Source organism: Lutra lutra, chromosome 16 (genome assembly GCF_902655055.1).
Source record: "Lutra lutra chromosome 16, mLutLut1.2, whole genome shotgun sequence".
Lineage (NCBI taxonomy): Eukaryota > Metazoa > Chordata > Mammalia > Carnivora > Mustelidae > Lutra > Lutra lutra.
In genome coordinates, this window is record NC_062293.1 from 34,773,110 (window position 1) to 34,792,329 (window position 19,220).

Genomic DNA, 19,220 nt, shown 5'->3' on the forward strand with positions numbered 1-19,220 from the left:
CATACATTTTGGGGCTTTGTTCTTGGGCATTTATCTGTTTATTATAATCACATCTTCATGAGTTGACAATTTTTTCAGTATATAATATCTTTGTCTTTTTAACAGTTTTTCATTGAAAATTCGTTTTTTATGGTTTTGTGTTATTATCTGCACCTTTATTTCAACTTGAAGGACTCCCTTAACATTTCTTATAAGGCAGGTCTAGAGGCAATGAACTCCCTCAGTTTTGCTTATTCTAGGGAAGTCTTTATCTGACCTTCATTTTTTACTGAATATCGTGTTCTCGGTTGGTGGGTTTTGTTTGTTTATTTGTTTCTTTCAGCACTTCATATATAGCATTCTACTGGCCTGCAAGATTTCTGCTGAGAAATTCACTCATTGTTTTATGGAGGTTCTTGCTTTTCTTTCAAAATTCTCTTTGTCTCTGACTTTTGATACATTTATTTATAATGTGTTTCAGTGTGACCCTCTTAGATTTCATGCTATTTGGTGTCTTTTGGCTTCTTGAAGCTAAATGTCTGTTCTCCACCTCCACCCCTGATTTGGTAAGTTTATTGGCTAGTCTTTATTTATTTAAAAAAATTTTTTTAAAGCTCTTATTTATTTGACAGAGAGAAAGAGAGAGTACAAGTAGGGAGAGCAGCAGGTAGCCTAACATGAGGCTCCATCCCAGGACACTGGGATCATGACCTGAGCCGAAAACAGATTCTTAACCAACTAAGCCACCCGGGTGCTCCTTGGCTATTCTTTAAATAAACTTTGTGCCCTCTTCTCACTTTTTTCTCCCACTGGGATCCCCATATGTATATACTGTTGCTTGATGATGTCCTATAAATACCCTAGGCTTTATTCCCTCTTTTTCATTCTTTTTCCTTTTTACTTCTCTGGATAATTTTTAATGACCTGTCTTCAAGTTTGTGGATTCTTTATTTGAGTTAAATCTGCTGTTGAATCTCTTCAGTAAGTTTGTCAGTTCAGTTGTTATTTTCTTAGCTCCAAAATTTCTGTTTCTCTCTTATATTTTCTGTCTCTTTTATAAATTCTCATTTTGCTTATGTATCATTTTCCTGAGCTTATTGAATATCTTTATGATGGTTATTTTAAATTATTTGTCAGGTAATTTATATACCCCCATTTCTTTATAGTTGATTCCTGGAGTTTATTTCATTCCTTTTTATGTACCCATATTGGAAAAAAAAAAAAAGTCTTTCATAGACTGGCTTTGGAGCTATGGATTCTGGGGACCACCAAAACCTTTCCTGTGGATGTGTCTTCTCTAGACTCCTATGTATAAATTCTGAATTAGAGGGATTTTCCAATTTTTTTTTTAATTTTTTTAAAGAGCTTGTAAATCACTTGCTCCCTCTGGTTTTTGTCTGTGGTACTACAGGTTCTCTGGAGTGCTATAAGCCATCTAGCTGTCTTTTGTTTTCCCGCAGCTCCCAGGCTTTTAGAGTTTGTCAGGTCCCATCAACTCTCTGAGTCAGTTGGGACAGGAACCAGTCCTTCAGGCAGTGCCAAGCTGGAATGTTGTACAACATAGTCCACTCTTCTCTTCTACCCAGCCAGGGTAGAGACCACCAAGCTATATTGGTTTGTCTGCTGTACTACTAGTCCTCTGGAGTGGCACCAAGCTACCTACCTCTCTCTTTTGTTCTCATTGGCCCCCTGGCATTTGGGGATGCTGGGTCTTGTCAGTGCTCTGAGACAGGTGACACAGAAACCACCAGTCCTTCAGGCAGCTTCCTGAAAAAGTACGACATTGGATACATAGTCCAACAGTTTCCTTTCCCTGGAGAAATTGGGAGTTGGGAGTTTTCTATCCTTAATTAAGACCTGAGCCAGGGGGCAAGACTATGGTGAGGGAATGCATTCTAGTCTAAACTTTAGTCTTTGTGTTCAGTAGCCCCCATCTCAGCACCATTTCCTGTCAGTACTTAGATTTAGGCAGGACAAAAAACATTCCTCTGGGTAGCTCCCTAGATAGTCTGTACATTGGATGCATATTTCAGTCTTCTCTCCCTCTTAAGGGAAAAGCCAGGAGTTGGAAGTTTTCCCTGAGTCACACCATGCTGAGCTGGGGAGAGGGACTAAGGCAAATGGTGCCACGAATTTTCCTACCTTCTATGTAGCTGGTTTCATACTCATCTAGGGGCAGGAGCCTCTTAACTGTTTTCCAGATTTCTCACAAAAGTAATTGTTCCATATATCATTGAATCAGTGTTTTCATGAGGGCAAGGGGGGTTTGTTGAGCATACTTACTGATTTTTAAAGTGGAGATGTGAGTGGATCATGTGGTAAAATTGGTGTTTTGAAAGTACCCTCTGGCTGAAATGTAAAGATGTAAAAGTGATAAGAAACAGGAAATCAGTTAGGAGATTATTGGAGTAATTTTTCAAGAGATTTTAATAGCTTGGACTGGGGTGTTGGCTTTGGATATGGAGAGATAGCTAGAAGACAAAAATTAAGAGGACTGGTAATAGATTGTACCTGGCATTGAGGGAGAGAGGGAATTGTTAAGGATGACTTAGTGTTCTAGCAAAGGCAACTCAAGGGAATGGCGATATCCTTTATTGAAATAACACTAAACACTAAAATAACACTAAAATGTTATAAATTTGGTCTCTTATGAGACATTTCAGGTGCCTTTGAGATATCTAACTGGTGAATTTGACTGTGCTTAAAAATAAAGCACATAAAGGAGCAAACTGGGTTGTAGATACAAATTTTGGAGTTTCAGGCCATATTTATTCTGCATCTTTAGGAATGTAATGTTCTCTCATTAGAATGTAAGTGCCATGAAGGCAGGTATCTTTTCTATGATGTTCCCTGCTTTATCCTTAGATTTTTTTTTTATGTTTCTGGCACATTGTATGAGCTAAATCTGTTTATTGTTATTTGTTTTATTATCTCCACCCTTCATCCCCACGCCTTGGTATTACTAAAAACATTAAAAAAAATATATTCTCCATTTTCACAATCATTATGTAATATTTCATACTTACATAAGAGCACATGTAATATAGATGTGAGTTATAAAGTATATTTATAAATTAATAAAATGCAAACATCAAAACTGCCACCTAAGAACTAAATATTACTTTTAAAGCTATGTGGATGCCCCTTCTCAATCCCATCCCTTTGCCTACCCCCATAGTGTTAGTGATTGTCCCGAAGTTTGTAATTGCCATTCATTTTTTTAAAAAATGGCCTTACCACATACATACATATTCCCTAATACATATATATTCCTAAACAATGTTATTTAATTTTGCTTTTTTTTTTAATGGCATGGTATTAGATATCATTTTCTGTCGTTTGGTTTTTTTCACTAATCCAGTTATTTTTATTGCTTATCATAATCCATTGTATGACTATGAAATATTTACTATTTTACTATTTCTATATGTCTTTTTATGTTCTGCTGTTTAAATAATGCTGCTGTTGACATTTTTGTAGAAATTGATATCTGATTTAAAATTTATACAGAAAAGACCTACCAAAATCTTTTTAAGTAATTTTTTTCCATTTTGTTTCCCTCTTGAACCTGGAAATTGTTCCCCAAAAATTGGAAAATATTTTTCCTCTTTCTGTGTAAATCTTTTTTTGTTCTGAAGGGCTTTCTGTTACTATTCATTTCCAGTGAATATATATGATTCCAAGTTTAAAAAATTCATTGATATGTTCTTTACATATATTATTCCATATTTGAAAAGAATCACTATTTTCCATTCAGCACCAAATTCCCCACATATTTGAGCAAGGTTGATGATTCTTTGTTTTTGAGAGAGAGCAAGCAGTGAAGGGGCAGATGGATTGGGAAAGAGAAAATGTTGAACTTCATTCCATGGCCATAAGATCATGAACTGAGCTGAAATCAAGAGTCACACACTTAACTGACCAAGCCACGCAGGCGCCCGTAGAGCAAAGTTGATGATTCTTATAAACTTCAGTCTTCTTTATCCTTACCAATTTTGTCCAGCTCATCTATAGATAGCTAAGAGGGTACATTGAAATCCTTAGTACTATTTAGCGAATTGGTCAGTTTATATTTCTTGTCAACTTTTCTTTTGTATATTTTGAAGCTATGTTTTAAGTGCATGAAGATTCATGACTGTTACATCTTTTTAGTGGATGTACTTTTTAAGTATATGGAATATATATCTGTTCTAAAACTTTTTGCTTTGAAGTCTATTTTTTATGACTGTGATACACCTGATTGCTTTTGGTATATGCCTTGCATTTCTTTTTCTATAAATTCATTTTCAAGATTCCTATGTGGTTTAATTTTAAGTGTCTCTATTGAACAAGAACATATAGATGATTATTTCTTTTTCTCTCTCCACCTCTTCCCTCCCTCCCTACCGCTTTTCCTTTTTTTCCCCAAACAATCTGAGTGTCTCATTTTTTTTGTTTGTTTGTTTTTTTTTAGATTTTTATTTATTTATTTGACAGATAGAGATCACAAGTAGGCAGAGAGGCAGGCACAGAGAGAGAGAGGGAAGCAGGCTCCCCGCTGAGCAGAGAGCCCGATGTGGGGCTTGATCCCAGGACCCTGGGATCATGACCCGAGCCAAAGGCAGAGGCCTAACCCACTGAGCCACCCAGGTGCCCCTGAGTGTCTCAGTTTTAATAAACAAGTTAAATTCATTTGTGTTTTCTTTAAGTCTGGGCATACTTGGACTTATTTCTTTTCCCCTTTTGTTTGTCTTATTCAATTAATATAGGTTTTTGTCCTTTCTTCCCATAGTGGTTTGGAAGTTCTGTATGCCATTTATGTCATTTTTTTCCCAATATAACATCTTTATTGCAATATAATTTGCATACAGATCACTCATTTAAAGTGTAAATTCATGGTTTTTATTTGATTCACAACGTTCTGCCACTATATTTGAACATTTTTATCACTCCATACCCCTTAGTAATCACTCCCCGTATTTTCCCTAACTTTTTCCCTTCCCTAGCCCTAGGCAACTTCTAATTTACTTTATGTCCCTATGCATTAGCCTTATCTGGAGTGTGGTCTTTTGTGTCTGACTTCTTTTACTTGGTTTAGTTGTCCCTTGAAAAGTGCTCTAATCCCCTATGCAGTCAAAAATCTGTGTGTGTAAATTTTGGCTCCCCCAAAACTTAACTACTAATCACCTACTATTGATCAGAAACCTTACTGATAACATAAACAGTTGATTAACACATATTTTGTATGTTGCATATATTATATATTGCATTCTTAACAGTAAGTTAGAGAAAATCATAAAGAGGAGAAAATACATACATGGTGCTGTACTGTATTGAAAAAAAATCTGTTTATAAGTGGACCCATACAGTTAAAACCTTTGTTGCTCAAGGGTCAACTGTATATTGTTTTTGAGGTTCATCCATGTTATAGCATGTATCAGTACTTGATTTTTATGATCAAATACTCCACTGCATGAATATACCATGTTTTATTTATCCATCAATCAATTGAAAGATATTTGGGTTGTTTCTACTTAGGGATATTATGAATAATGCTGCTATGAACATTTATGTACAAGTTTTTGTGTAGACTTGTTTTCATTTCTCTTGAGTATTATGAATGTAATTGCTGGATCATATGGTAGCTCTATATTTAACCTTTTGAAGAACTATTCGACTTCTTTCCAAAGCACCTGCACCATTTTATATTTTCACTGCACTGTATGAGAGTTCCAGTTCTCTGTATTCTTACCATAAAACTAGATAAAACTGAAGAGCAAATTTTTTTTCCTTTCTCCTTTTTTCTAATTTCTGACCAAGAGCTCTCTTAGTTATGATCAAATTGTCTCTTATCTGCCTCAGCTTTACTTGAGTTGCCTAAAATATTTCTCTGAACTTGGCTTGAAATGGTATGGCAGGGGCACCTGGGTGGCTCAGTTGGTTAAGCAAGCAACTCTTGATTTCAGCTCAGGTCTTGCTCTCAGTCATGACTTCAAGCCCTGTGTTGGGCTCCACATTGGCATGGAGCCCATAAATACATACATACATACTGGGCGTGGAGCCTACTTATAAATGAATGAATGGTATGGTATGGAAATTTGGAAAGGCTGATAGGTGTCAAAGTGCATAAAATTTTTCTGGAAAAATAGTCTTAGCTATGATTGGATAATTAAAATAATTCTTCCTTTTCAATTAAAGCAAATTTAAATGGTTTCTATTTAGGGAAAAAATTTTGTCCTAGTTTAAAATTTGCATTAACAGTGAAGTTTTTCAGCTCTAATGCAAACCTAGAAAAAAATAGCCTATTAGTGTCCCACCTTTCTCCTTTTTGTCCTCTCCTAATTCTCTGAATTATAATCATATATAAATCTTATATACTAGCAATTCAGTTTTATTTTTTAAAGATTTTACTTATTTATTTGTCAGAGAGAGAGTGCACAAGCAGGGAAGCAGCAGGCAGAGGGAGAAGCAGGCTCCCTGCTGAGCTAGGAGGCCTGTGCAGGACTCTATCCCAAAACCCTAGGATCATGACCTGAATGAAGACAGATGCTTAACCGACTGAGCCACACAAGCATCCCAACAATTCAGTTTTTAAAATTTAATAGAATTAAAGAGTTTTAGAGCTATAAGTTCCTTCAGCTATATAAACAAACTTTAACAGCCTTATTTTGCAGATAATTTTTATTTTATTTCATTTTTTTTAAGATTTTATTTATTTATTTGACAGAGACAGAGAGATCACAAGTAGTCAGAGAGGCAGGTAGAGAGAGAGGAGGAAGCAGGCTCCCTGCCGAGCAGAGTGCCCGATGCGGGGCTCGATCCCAGGACCTGGGATCATGACCTGAGCCAAAGGCAGAGGCTTTAACCCACTGAGCCACCCAGGCGCCCCGACTTTGTAGTTTATAAACAACAAAAATTTATTTCTCACAGTGCTAGAGGCTGGGAGACCCAAGATCAGGTTGGATGAGAGCCCTCTTCCTGTTTGGTAGGCACGGTCTTCTAGCTGTGTCTCATATGATGGGGATCCCTTTTATAAGAGCACTCATCTGTGGGGATCCCTTTTATAAGAGCACTCATTTCATTCATGAAAGCTCCATGCTCATGACCTAATCACCTCCCAAAGGGCCTATTTCATGATACTATCATCTTTGGGGATTTGGAGTTCAACACATGTGTTTTGAGGGAACATAAACATTTACACCATAGTAGTGATAAAAATTTTTATCTTATGATCTTACTAAATTTATTTCTGAAAATAGATAAGGGTGATGGGGTGCCTGGGTTGTTTAGTCGTTTAAATGTGGGACTCTTGATTTCTCCTCAGGTCACCATCTCAGGGTCCTGGGATCAGCCCCTGTCAGGCTCTGAGCTCAGCAGGGAGTCTGCTTCTCTCCTTCTCTTTCTCTTTTTGCCTGCCATGTGCATGTTTTTTCTCTTTCTCTCAAATAAATAAAATCTCTATAAAAAGATAAAATAGATAAGGGTGAAATTCTGAGGAAATAAACCATCTTATAAAATTTAGTTTCTGTTTTCTAGAAAATTTGTGGTAATGCCCTGTTGCGTGCCTACATTATAATAATTGGTCCATACTGCGTAGAACTCTGCATAGAACAAGTGGGTAAAACAGATCAATTTAAATCATAATAATTTTTAGTACTGGCTTTTGTCTTTTTATTTCAGCTCTTATGTTTATTGTTAACTTCTACTTCCTTTGCATTTACCATTTGATTTTCTTCTTAAAAAGAATGCTTCAATGTAGTATATATATACAGTGGAATACTATGCAGCCATCAAAAGCAATGAAATCTTGCCATTTGCAATGACGTGGATGGAACTAGAGGGTATTATGCTTAGCGAAATAAGTCAATCGGAGAAAGACAACTATCATATGATCTCCCTGATATGAGGAAGTGAAGATGCAACATGGGAGGTTTGGGGGGTAGGAAAAGAATAAATGAAACAAGATGGGATCGGGAGGGAGACAAACCATAAGAGACTCATAATCTCGCAGAACAAACTGAGGGTTGCTGGGGGTAGGGGGGTCGGGAGAGGGTGGTGGGGTATGGACATTGCGGGGGGGGGGGTGTGCTGTGGTGAGTGCTGTGAAGTGTGTAAACCTGGTGATTCACACACCTGTACCCCTGGGGCTAAAAATACATTATATGTTTATATAAAAAATAAAAATAAAAAATAAAAAAAGAATGCTTCATTTAATTTCATGTTTTTAAAATAAATACATCTTAAACTATAAGTATATATCTAACTATTGCCTTTACTGAATCCCTTATTTTGAATTGTGGGTGCTTTTCTTATCATTAATACCTAAAGATTTCCTGAATTCTGTATTTTTTCTCTTTTAACTATATGGTGTTTGTCTTTTCTAGCTTTATTGAGATTAATTGACATATAACCCATGTGTTCTTTAAGAATATAATCAGTGTCCAGTTTGTTCGCTGGGTTTTTTTTTTTTTTTTTACCCCACTAACTCTATATTGTTTTTTAATCTGAAGTTACATTGTTATTAGACTCTGGTTAATCTGATATTCTTTGAAATTTATTGGAAGTCCTTTTATAATATAGCACATGGTTATTTTTATAAATGTGCTCTTGTGCTTGTATATTTTCTACCTGTTAGCTACCTGAGTCTGTTTATATATTTATTTGATTCAGTTTAATCGGTGATGATCAAATTTTTAAATGGCTTAACTACCTATGGACTAGGTAAAATGACCTTAAAGAATCTTCACTAAAGAATCTTTAGTTGAGGTTCCTAGGTGGCCCAGTCTGTTAGGTGTCTGACTCTTGATCTCAGCTCAGGTCTTGATTTCAGGGTTGTGAGTTCAAGCCCTGCATTGGGTTCCACTCTGGGCATGGAGCCTCCTTCAAAAAAAAAAAAAAAAAAAAAAAAAGGAAGCTTTAGGTGAGGGTATTAAGGAATTTCACTTTGGGTTTAAAGAGATAACTTAAAATTTATCAACTTTGGCTGTGAAGTGTGTAAACCTGGCGATTCGCAGACCTGTACCCCTGGGGATAAAAATATATGTTTATAAAGCTGTAAAAAAAAAAAAAAAAAAAAGAAGAAGAAAAAAGAAAAAAGAAAGGATGAATACCCAAGTTTTGTAGCAACATGGACGGGACTGGAAGAGTGAAATAAGTCAAGCAGAGAGAGTCAATTATCATATGGTTTCACTTATTTGTGGAGCATAACAAATAGCATGGAAGACAAGGGGAGATGGAGAGGAGAAGGGAGTTGAGGGAAATTGGAAGGGGAGGTGAACCATGAGAGACTATGGACTCTGAAAAACGATCTGAGAATTTTGAAGGGGTGGGGGGTGGGAGGTTGGGGGCACCAGGTGGTGGGTATTGTAGAGGGCACGGATTGCTTGGAGCACTGGGTGTGGTGCAAAAATAATGAATACTGTTATGCTGAAAAAATAAAAAAACTAAAAATAAAAAAATGCAAAAAAAAAAATTTATCAACTTTGACAGAAGTCTTTTTTTTCTGCTTTTGAAATCCCTAGATAGCGATCATAGAAGTAGTAGTAGCAAAAGCAGCAATAGCAGCAGTAATTTAGTAGTAATAGAAATGGTGGCAGTTAACTTTTATGGAGCTCTTACTATCTGCCAGGCATTATCATTCGGAGCTATCTAAATTAGTTAATGAATTTAACCCAGTAATGACTCTATGACATATTCTTGTTTTTCTCATTTTATAGATGAGAAAAGTAAAATGAAGAAAGGTTAATTTGCTTACCATAGTCACATTCTCTTTCAACAAACCAAGGTAAGTTTGTTCATTTGGACACAAAACAAGTTCATTTTTTTCTTTCTCCTTTTCAGTTATTAGAAAAGTTAAAAGAACGTTGGCTCTACACTGGTTTATGGCATAATCTAGAGTTGGTGAAGACAGTCATTGTAGAACCTCAAGGAGGAGGAAAAACTGATTTTGATGAATTACTGCAGGTGTACTATGATGCAATCAAGTACAAAGGCGAGAAAGGTAAATGGAAATTATTTGATGGTCAATGAAACAATGTTTTTATCATAAAGTAAGAAGTTGATGCTGTCAGAATTTTATGTTATCGTTTTTTTATGAATTGCACTTAATAGAAAAATTATACTTTATAATCTGGTTGAGAAGAAAATAAGGTGAAAAGATTCTATTATTTGGAGCTGTTCTCCTATGAATATTTTCATTTGGAGATGCCAGTTCAACTTTAAGAAACAGCATATATTTAGGTAAAGAAGACATTTAGTATAGTCTTCCTTACACTACCTAAAATGTTTTGTGAAAGAGGGTGGACAGAGAATGCATAAATATCTTCCTTACTAGCCAGACGAACCCTACACTTTGATGCAAGTAATGTTCTTTATGCTTACATTCCATTACATAAGATGAATTTGAGATTTCAAAACACAGCTGAAGGCTCAATTTCAAATTTAGCAAATGTCCATAAAAAAGTTTGACAGGAAGAGCTAATAGTAATAACTTATGAACAGTGTACCATCTTAAAGATGCTATAACATAATTGTCAGTATTGTCAGCGTGATAATATTATACACAGTGTTCTATAGGTTTTAAATGTTTTCCAATATAATATTAGATTCAATGTGATATATAGTACAAACTAGAATTGTTTAAATAATTCTGAAAACTTTACATTCTGGTGGTAAAAGTAGTGATTGCAATTTCGCTCTTTTAAAGATAAAACACTGCCTGATTGCTTAGTTCATCTGCAAGTTAATAATACTCTGATGTGGCTTTTCTGTGTATGTTAACTGGGAATACATAGTTTGTAGATTTATTTGGTACCAGAAATGTAATTTTGTGTCCATTTAAAAACTTTATCTCATCATAGTTTTTTATTTTGATTCTTTTAAAGTTGCTATTATTACTTAATTAGATCTTTTCAAAATGACAACAATAAGCAGCTTTGGGGAATTTTGGGTGTGCTTCTTAAAACTTTATTTTTTGTTGCTTAAGATGGAGCCCTCTTGGTAGCAGTTTGTCGTGGTAAAGTGAGCGAGGGTCTGGATTTCTCAGATGACAATGCCCGTGCTGTCATAACAATAGGGATTCCTTTTCCAAACGTGAAAGATCTACAGGTAGGCCAGCAAACCTTAAGTTTTGTTTATCACAGAAATTGTTGATTTTAAGTTTTTATTTAAGTTCCATTTAGTTAATGTACAGTGTAATATTAGTTTCAGGTGCTGAAGTTCTTGAATATTATGTAAAGTTAATTATATTTTTTTTGTATCCTCAGATATTTTAATGCTTTGGTGACTCAGAATGAGTGAGAAAGGTTTAGTAGACATGGATTTATTTTATTTTTTTTTAAACCTTTAGTGATTTATCATTTGATTTATTTTTAATCTTTTTTAAAATATTTTATTTATTTGACAGAGAGAGACACAGTGTGAGAGGAAACACAAGTAGGGGGAGTGGGAGAAGGAGTAACAGGCTTCCTGCTGAGCAGGGAACCTGACGTGGGGGTCAATCTCAGGACCCTAGGATCACGACCTGAGCTGAAGGCAGATGCTTAAGACTGAGCCACCCAGGTGCCCAGATTTATTTTATTTTTAACTTACATTGTCTTTTGCTCAATAAGAGTGATTTTCCCAAAGTGATCCAAGACCAGGAGTATCAATCAGTATCACCCAGGAACTTGATAGAAATACACATTTTCTAGGCTCCATCCAGACCAACTGAATCAGAAGTTGTGGAGGTGGAGCCCAGCAATTTGTGTTTTATAAAGCTCTTAGTCATAGACTTACAAGGGTCCCCCAGAGAATTCTAGAATTCTAGGGCTCTTTCTTTATTTCCCTTCTCTCAATACCGTACGTGGCCCTGCTAATTTCAGTGATTTTAGCTGCTCCAAAATCTGACATCTTGCACCGCAGCTCGGCAGAATAACCATACTCTGCTTGTACTTCAGTGTTCTAGATACAATTGTCAGGAAATTAGATGTAGGAAAAGAGCTGAGAATCATGGAGTTCACCTAATGGATTTCCCTTATCTCTGAGATCATGGTCTTATGCAATGGGAGGGACATTCCCAAACCAGTTTTTCTATCTTGGCCAAAAACAGGAGTTTTGCTTCATTATCACTAATTGTTTACTAAACATATTTGAAAAATTATCTGTAGCAATAATTTGAAGCCTAAGGTGATGTTATTTTCCATTAGAAAGGATTTTCTTTTATTTCCTACTGGAATTTGAAGGTGCCAGCAATCTGAGACCAAGAGTTAAGGTTTTCTGGCCATTTAGCTGACTAGAATGAGTATAATTTATATCCCTCCTCCTAGGATACAACCCGTTAGGGTCTCATACCAAAGCAAGAATTCTTTCCCCAGACAGTTATTTATTGTTAATACTTTAGTAGACACTGTGAATTATATAATATTAACAGTAATAAATAGTATTTCTCTGGTTAGCTCCTACTCTTCCCTAAGCTCTAGATCTCTTCAAAATTTCTGAAAGTTCTCAGGAGGCATCTAATCCTTTCAGGGTGCACTGACTTTGGTGGCTTCCACTACCTTTCTTTAGCCACTGGGGCTCCCGTTGAGAGTGCTGATGACCATGCTCAGGGCTCCTATTCTGAAATGAGTAATACTGCTTCTCACTATAGCTACTGATGAAATAGTTGACATCTACTCAAGAAAACTGTTCAGTTTTCTTTCTTTCTTTGCGGCTTGTGTTGCCACATTCCACTGAAGCTGAGGGCTGCTGATGGCACTGCTATTGTCGGTGTTACTGTCTCTCTTTGATGTCTTATCATTTTACCTGGGGCCTGTATCATTGCACTAATGCTCTTTTGTTAGAGTGGAGAAAATCCCTTTCCCTTCTTTGTACCACACATTCTCCCAATGTCTTAACTATATTTATAGTTTCCCTAAAACTAGCTCCTTCAATTTATGCTTATATCTTCTCTTTTTCTTGGACCTATATAGGAGTCCTTGAGGACCACAGAAGGAGATAACTTTTTGGCTACTAATATGTTGTACTAAATATTATACTCACAAAATAGCAAGGCCTGAAAAGAATCATTCACATAAAACTCATAATAGTGATTACACCTGAGAAGAGAAAGGAATGGTATTGGAGTGGTTATCAAATGGGACTTTAACTTTTTCTATAGTATTTGTTTTAGTAGAAGACAAATTTTAAGAGAATGTGGTGAGAATAAAATATTTACTATGTCATTCTTTGAAAAAAATTAAATCTAAATAAAATGTTACTTGTGAAGAAAAAAATTACATTTACCTTCTACTTTCTCTGCCCTCACTCCCAGCAACTGTGATTATGGGCATTGTTATTGCACTAGTGTTGAGATCGTAATTCTCTCTTTCCTCAGAATTAGTTCTTCTCAGGCACCTTCTCATACCATCATACAAAAGACTCAGAGATGACCTGCTCTGACATTCCTCAGTAATGGTCTTGCTTGTCACAGTTCTGCTTATCTGAATTGTAATGGCTGTAGTTATATAAAACAGCAGAACAACAGAAGCTCCAGTGAGATCTGGGTGCAGAGGAGGAGGGTGGTTCTAAAGAAGTTTCCCTAGTGGTTTGTGAAAGGGGTGAGTAGAGTAGACCCAAAAGTAGGCCAAACTGCAGGGACAAGGGACAGATAAAGAGGAAAATTCCTCATTGGCAATATCAGATGTAAGAGAAATATATTTCCTATTGCCTTATGTCTAGATCAACTCTTCCTGTGAAACAAACAATTGTAAAATATAGTGGATTAAAACAATAATCATTTATTATGAATCACATATCAATTGGTGGGGAGTAGTAGCTGGGTGGTAGATGATCTGAGCTGGGCCTGAGTGAGCAGCTCTGCTGACTGGGCTTAGTCACCGTGCTATAGTTTCACCAATGTAGGTTTGGCCTAGTTGGGTCAGCTCTGCTCTGCATGTATCTCATCCTTTGTATACCAGCAGACTAGCCAGAACATGTTACCATGTTTTATACTTTGGCAGAGATATAAGAGGGCAGGCTTGATTGAGCAAGCACTTTCTGAACGCCTATTTATATCATATCTACTAACCTATTGCCCAAAGCATGTCATATGCCTAAGTCCAAAGTCAGGAGCAATAGGAGAGGTGTGGGTATTTTCTACGAAACGTGGAAAAGGATTTAGAGACGAGACTCTAAAAAGGAGTTTTGCCTTTTTTTCGTAACTTAAAGGATATTTGCAAGGCATCCATTCGAAAGACTGACATTTATAAGCTTTTAAGAGTATAGGTATGTAATTTTTATAATAATCAGGAAGGCCCTTTATTATTTGGAAATGACTAGAATATAGCCATCAATATCCGAAATGTCTGAATATCTGAAATAAATCAGAGTACTATTATGGCTGATTTCTTAAGATTCATAAATGATACAATAAATTATTGAAAGTATTTATTTGGAATAAAAAAGAAATAAAAATAGAAATCAAATTTATAAATATGCTATATTTATTTACATATTAATTATGAATGTAAATTAACATAGAAATAGAAAAGTTTGATGATTAAGTCCACTTTATTTTTTTGTTTTTGCCTGTGCTTTTGCTGTCATATTTAGGAAACTATTGCCAAATCCAGGCCATGCAGATTTGAACATTTTCTTCGAAAACTCATAGTTGGAGCTCTGAAATGTAGATATTTGGTTCAATTTTGAGTAAATTTTTGTATATGATATAAAATAAGGGTCTAACTTCCTTGTATCTGAAATGAGTCTCTTGTTCACACCGTATAGTTAGATCATGTTTTTTTAATTCATTTAGCCGAATTCTGCCTTTCAGCTGGAGAGTTTAATCTATTTACAAAGTAGTTACTGATAAGGAGGGACTTGGTTCTACTATTGAGCTGTTTTCTGTGCTTTGTGTTCCTCAGTTGCTTCATTATTACCCTGTTTTGTATCTAGTTGTTTTTTCTTTCTTTTTTTTTTAAGATTTTATTTATTTATTTGACAGAGATCACAAGTAGGCAGAGAGTCAGGCAGAGAGAGAGGGGGAAGCAGGCTCTCTGCTGAGCAGAGAGCCTGGTGCGGGGCATGATCCCAGCACCCTGAGATCATGCCTGAGCCGAAGGCAGAGGATATAACCCACTGAGCCACCCAGGCGCCCCTCTAGTTGTTTTTTCATTGAGTACTATTTTGATCCCCTTTGACCCCCATTTTTTAGTTATTTTCTTAATATTTACTGGGGATTACAAGTAACATCCTTAATCTCTGTCCTTCCCTTCTTTTATTTTACTGTCTGGATTGCAATTTTTATACATTGTATGCCTGTTAACATAATTTATAATTTTTTTTTTTAATTTTTTTTATTTTTTTCAGCATAACAGTATTCATTATTTTTGCACCACACCCAGTGCTCCATGCAATCCGTGCCCTCTACAATACCCACCACCTGGTGCCCCCAACCTCCCACCCCCCACCCCTTCAAAATTCTCAGATCGTTTTTCAGAGTCCATAGTCTCTCATGGTTCACCTCCCCTTCCAATTTCCCTCAACTCCCTTCTCCTCTCCATCTCCCCTTGTCCTCCATGCTATTTGTTATGCTCCACAAATAAGTGAAACCATATGATAATTGACTCTCTCTGCTTGACTTATTTCACTCAGCATAATCTCTTCCAGTCCCGTCCATGTTGCTACAAAACTTGGGGATTCATCCTTTCTTTCTTTCTTTTTTTTTTTTTTTTTTTTTACAGCTTTAAAAACATATATTTTTATCCCCAGGGGTACAGGTCTGCGAATCGCCAGGTTTACACACTTCACAACACTCACCATAGCACATACCCTCCCCGATATCCATAACCCCACCCCCTCTCCCAACCCCCTCCCCCCATCAACCCTCAGTTTGTTTTGTGAGATTAAGAGTCACTTATGGTTTGTCTCCCAATAATTATTTTTTTTATACATTTACCTTTTAAATCATGTAGAAAAAAAAATTACAAACTAAAAGTAAAAATAATACTGGCTTTATATTTACCTACATAGTCCTCTTTACCAGTGTCCTTTATTACTTCCTAAAGCATATACCATACTCCCCTCCTCATATTTTAGTGCTTATAAATATGTTTTATAATGTGTTACATGATGTATGTCAAGGATTAGGATAATTTCTTTGTGTTTCTATAAAATAATGCCTTGCAATGTAGTAGGTATTCAATAAATGTTGATTTTTAAAATAAAAATGTTGATTTAATTAATGACTAAATATAAACCTATTAACGTAATATTGCCATACTCTTGTTTTCTGTAAAATGAGATGAAGAACTAAATGGTTTCTGTAAATGGCTCTTCCAAAACTGAAACAGTTCTTCAGATTACTGGACTACAAATTAGGATTTGATAGGGTTTTTTTTTTTTTTAATGTTAATACTTAGTCTGTCATACGAAAATAAGTAGAAGTTATTTATATTGAAAACCTTAAATATTCTAGCTTTTGGAAATAAAACAATCTATTTCTACATTGTTTTCTATTTTGTTTCATTTGAATTCATATTTGAAGGTTAAGATCAGTGTCAGAGTTAGAAAAGTGATCTGAATGGGAGAAAAGAGCAATGGCATTAATTTTATGATACTAAAAGTTTTTTTCTTAAATTTGAGACACAGATTATGGAAGTAAAAAATTAATGCAGTTTAAAATACTGACTTAAGACTCTTATAGTCTCAGTTGCAGAGTTTGGCTTTTAGAGAAGCAGGAAAATGTATGTTAGAGCCAAAAATATGACTTCTTTGGCTGTGACCAGGATTTCCTCTTCCCACCTTGGGGACTAGAAAGTAGAGGTAGGAAAATTTCATTTTGGAGCCAAGTGTGACTTGTTTAGTTCAAGTCATAATTTATTGCACACACCTCAGGGACCTGAAAATAAAGAAACCCACTATGAAATGTTGATAATGGGCCACTCTGAAGGGCAAGCATTAAGCTAACTTTCCCGGTGAGGATTTTTTTTCACTTCCACCTTTCCCAGATGCTTCTGATCATTCTATAAGGACATACTTAATCGTGTAATAGTTAAAAAAGAAAACTTTCTGTGCACTAAACCATAGTATTTGAAAGAGAGGAAAATGAAGCAAGACCTTTATGTGATTAGATGTTGGTGAAAAAATATAACTAAAAGTTGTTTTCTTTTAATGCAATTAAGTCACAGTATAACAAGGCTCCCATTTAATGGATATCTAAAGCAAATCCTTTGACTAATTAGTATGATCTAAAAACTACAAAAGCCTTCAACTTTATAATTCAGGCATCTATATCTCAAATTGGCATGGTCATAGTTTATGAAATATTAAAAGGTACAATATTTAGATTTTTAAATTGCATCTTATTTATATTCCCTAGCATAGTTTGATAGTATATAGAAATATTTTCTTTTCATGAGTGTTGTACCTTTACTCCCCTGTGGAAAATTCATAAAAATGGCAAATAGCTAAAAATTTTTGTACTTTAAAGATGCTCAGGTGGTATGTTAGATTTTTATAATTGGTTTCATAAAATTTGATGATAATATTCAATAACAAGTGCTCTTACAGTGATTAAAATAACAAGATAATAAATTTTATTTTTTGTGTTATTTTTCTTTATTAATATAGTATGTTGAGTTACTAAAATAGATTTTATTTGGAAACTTTAAAATTCAGAGGGTGATCTGGTTATCTTAGTATTGACATACAATAACTACTATTTTTTTGTTGTTTAGGAAACTTCTCTTAGCTTTGAAGGTACTGAGCTATTTGAGTATATTTAATCAATTTTGGAAAATTACACTCATGATTGAAAAATACAAGCATGTTAAATTATGTTATTGACTTAAAACAGATATATATAAATTTATAGCCTTCTCATGCATTCTTGATGTTTAATAAATTTCAGGGAAGGGCTGTTATCTTTGCTTACCCCAGAAGATAACAACATTAATAAAATAGAATGCACATTAAACCGCATTCAGCCAGTGTTTTTAAGTGTCAAAATATTATTACATGATAGCCATATATGAATTCTTAAATCTGACATTTCTTTTTAAGGAGAATGGTGTTGATTTTCCATTATTCTTATTTTGACAGCAGCATGTATATTCATCAGTAGATAAATGAAGGCAGAATGTAAGGGTCTATAGTATATCAAGACAAACTTGATTTCAGAAACCATTCTTAGTAATTTTAAGTAGACTTATATATTCCTTTTGTATCACTTTCATTATTGTGTTGATGGTCTTGAGTATTGTAGCGTTCATTCATTCATTCATTCATATAATAAGCTTTTACCAAGAGCCTAACTTGTACTAAATATAGTAGGTACAAAAATGAACATGATGCTGTCTCTACACTACTGAAGTCTGTAATTTAGTAAAGGACCTGAATGTGTAACAGAATGTTTTGGTGGGATTGAATCTGGGTATTCAGATGCTTAGAGAAAGTGAAATTGAGCAGCACTTTTCACCTGTCATCCAGATATCCATTTACTTTGATTTGCCTAAAATAGATGAAGAGGGATCTCTTATCTACAAAGAGATGGAAATGTAAAAACATTTGATAAGGTGGATTGGCCTCATCAAAGGCCAGATTACAAGAGTATTCAGATTATTAAGACTATTCAGGATAATGAAACAACCATCTTTTGAATAACTGCCTCAAGTACCAAGTACTTTAATAGACTGGTGATGCAGTGATCCACTACACAGGTTATAGTCCCTTGTGTCATGGAATTTACAGTTTAGCAAGGAAGAGTGACATAGAAGTAATAAACAGTTGATTACAGTTGTGATAAAGGCTATAAGAAAAAGTCACAAGAACTATGAGAATGTATAACAGGATCCTGACCTGGTCTTTGGGGGTAAAGGAAGACTTCCTGAGGAAGTGCTATTTAAGCTGACACGGGAAAGAAGGCTAGGAGTTATATAGGTGAGCAGAATGGTTAAGAATATTCTCAACAGAGAGAGTAGACTATGCTAAGGCCCTAAAGGTATGAAAGAAGATAAGCAGTTTCTAGGAATTGAAAGAAACTGAGTTAGAAAGTGAGTTGGGGAGAATGGCATGTGAATAGAGGCTGGGAGAGGTATTAAGGAGCCAAATCATTTAGGACCCTGTATGCCATTTTAAAGATTTGAGACTATTCTAAGCCAAGGGAAATTCTAAGCTATCCTGTGGGAAACCAGATCCGGGAATAGAGCCTGAGGTCAGAATGTGGTTGAGTTCTAGTTATAGTGTAGCATCTGATACAGAAACCCACCTGGATCTAGCTCCGATAATAACATGTGGTTACCCAG

General features: G+C 35.3%; 1 protein-coding gene across 2 annotated transcripts in view; it reads left to right on the forward strand.

Annotated features, from left to right (window-relative positions):
• BRIP1 (BRCA1 interacting helicase 1) overlaps positions 1-19,220 on the forward strand; it is a 188,318-nt gene that overhangs the window by 125,222 nt on the left and 43,876 nt on the right. For both annotated transcript variants that reach the window (XM_047707226.1, XM_047707227.1), the window contains exons 15-16: positions 9,799-9,958; positions 10,943-11,064. In XM_047707226.1, the coding sequence (XP_047563182.1) occupies positions 9,799-9,958; positions 10,943-11,064 (282 nt within the window). The remainder of the gene's footprint in view (positions 1-9,798; positions 9,959-10,942; positions 11,065-19,220) is intronic.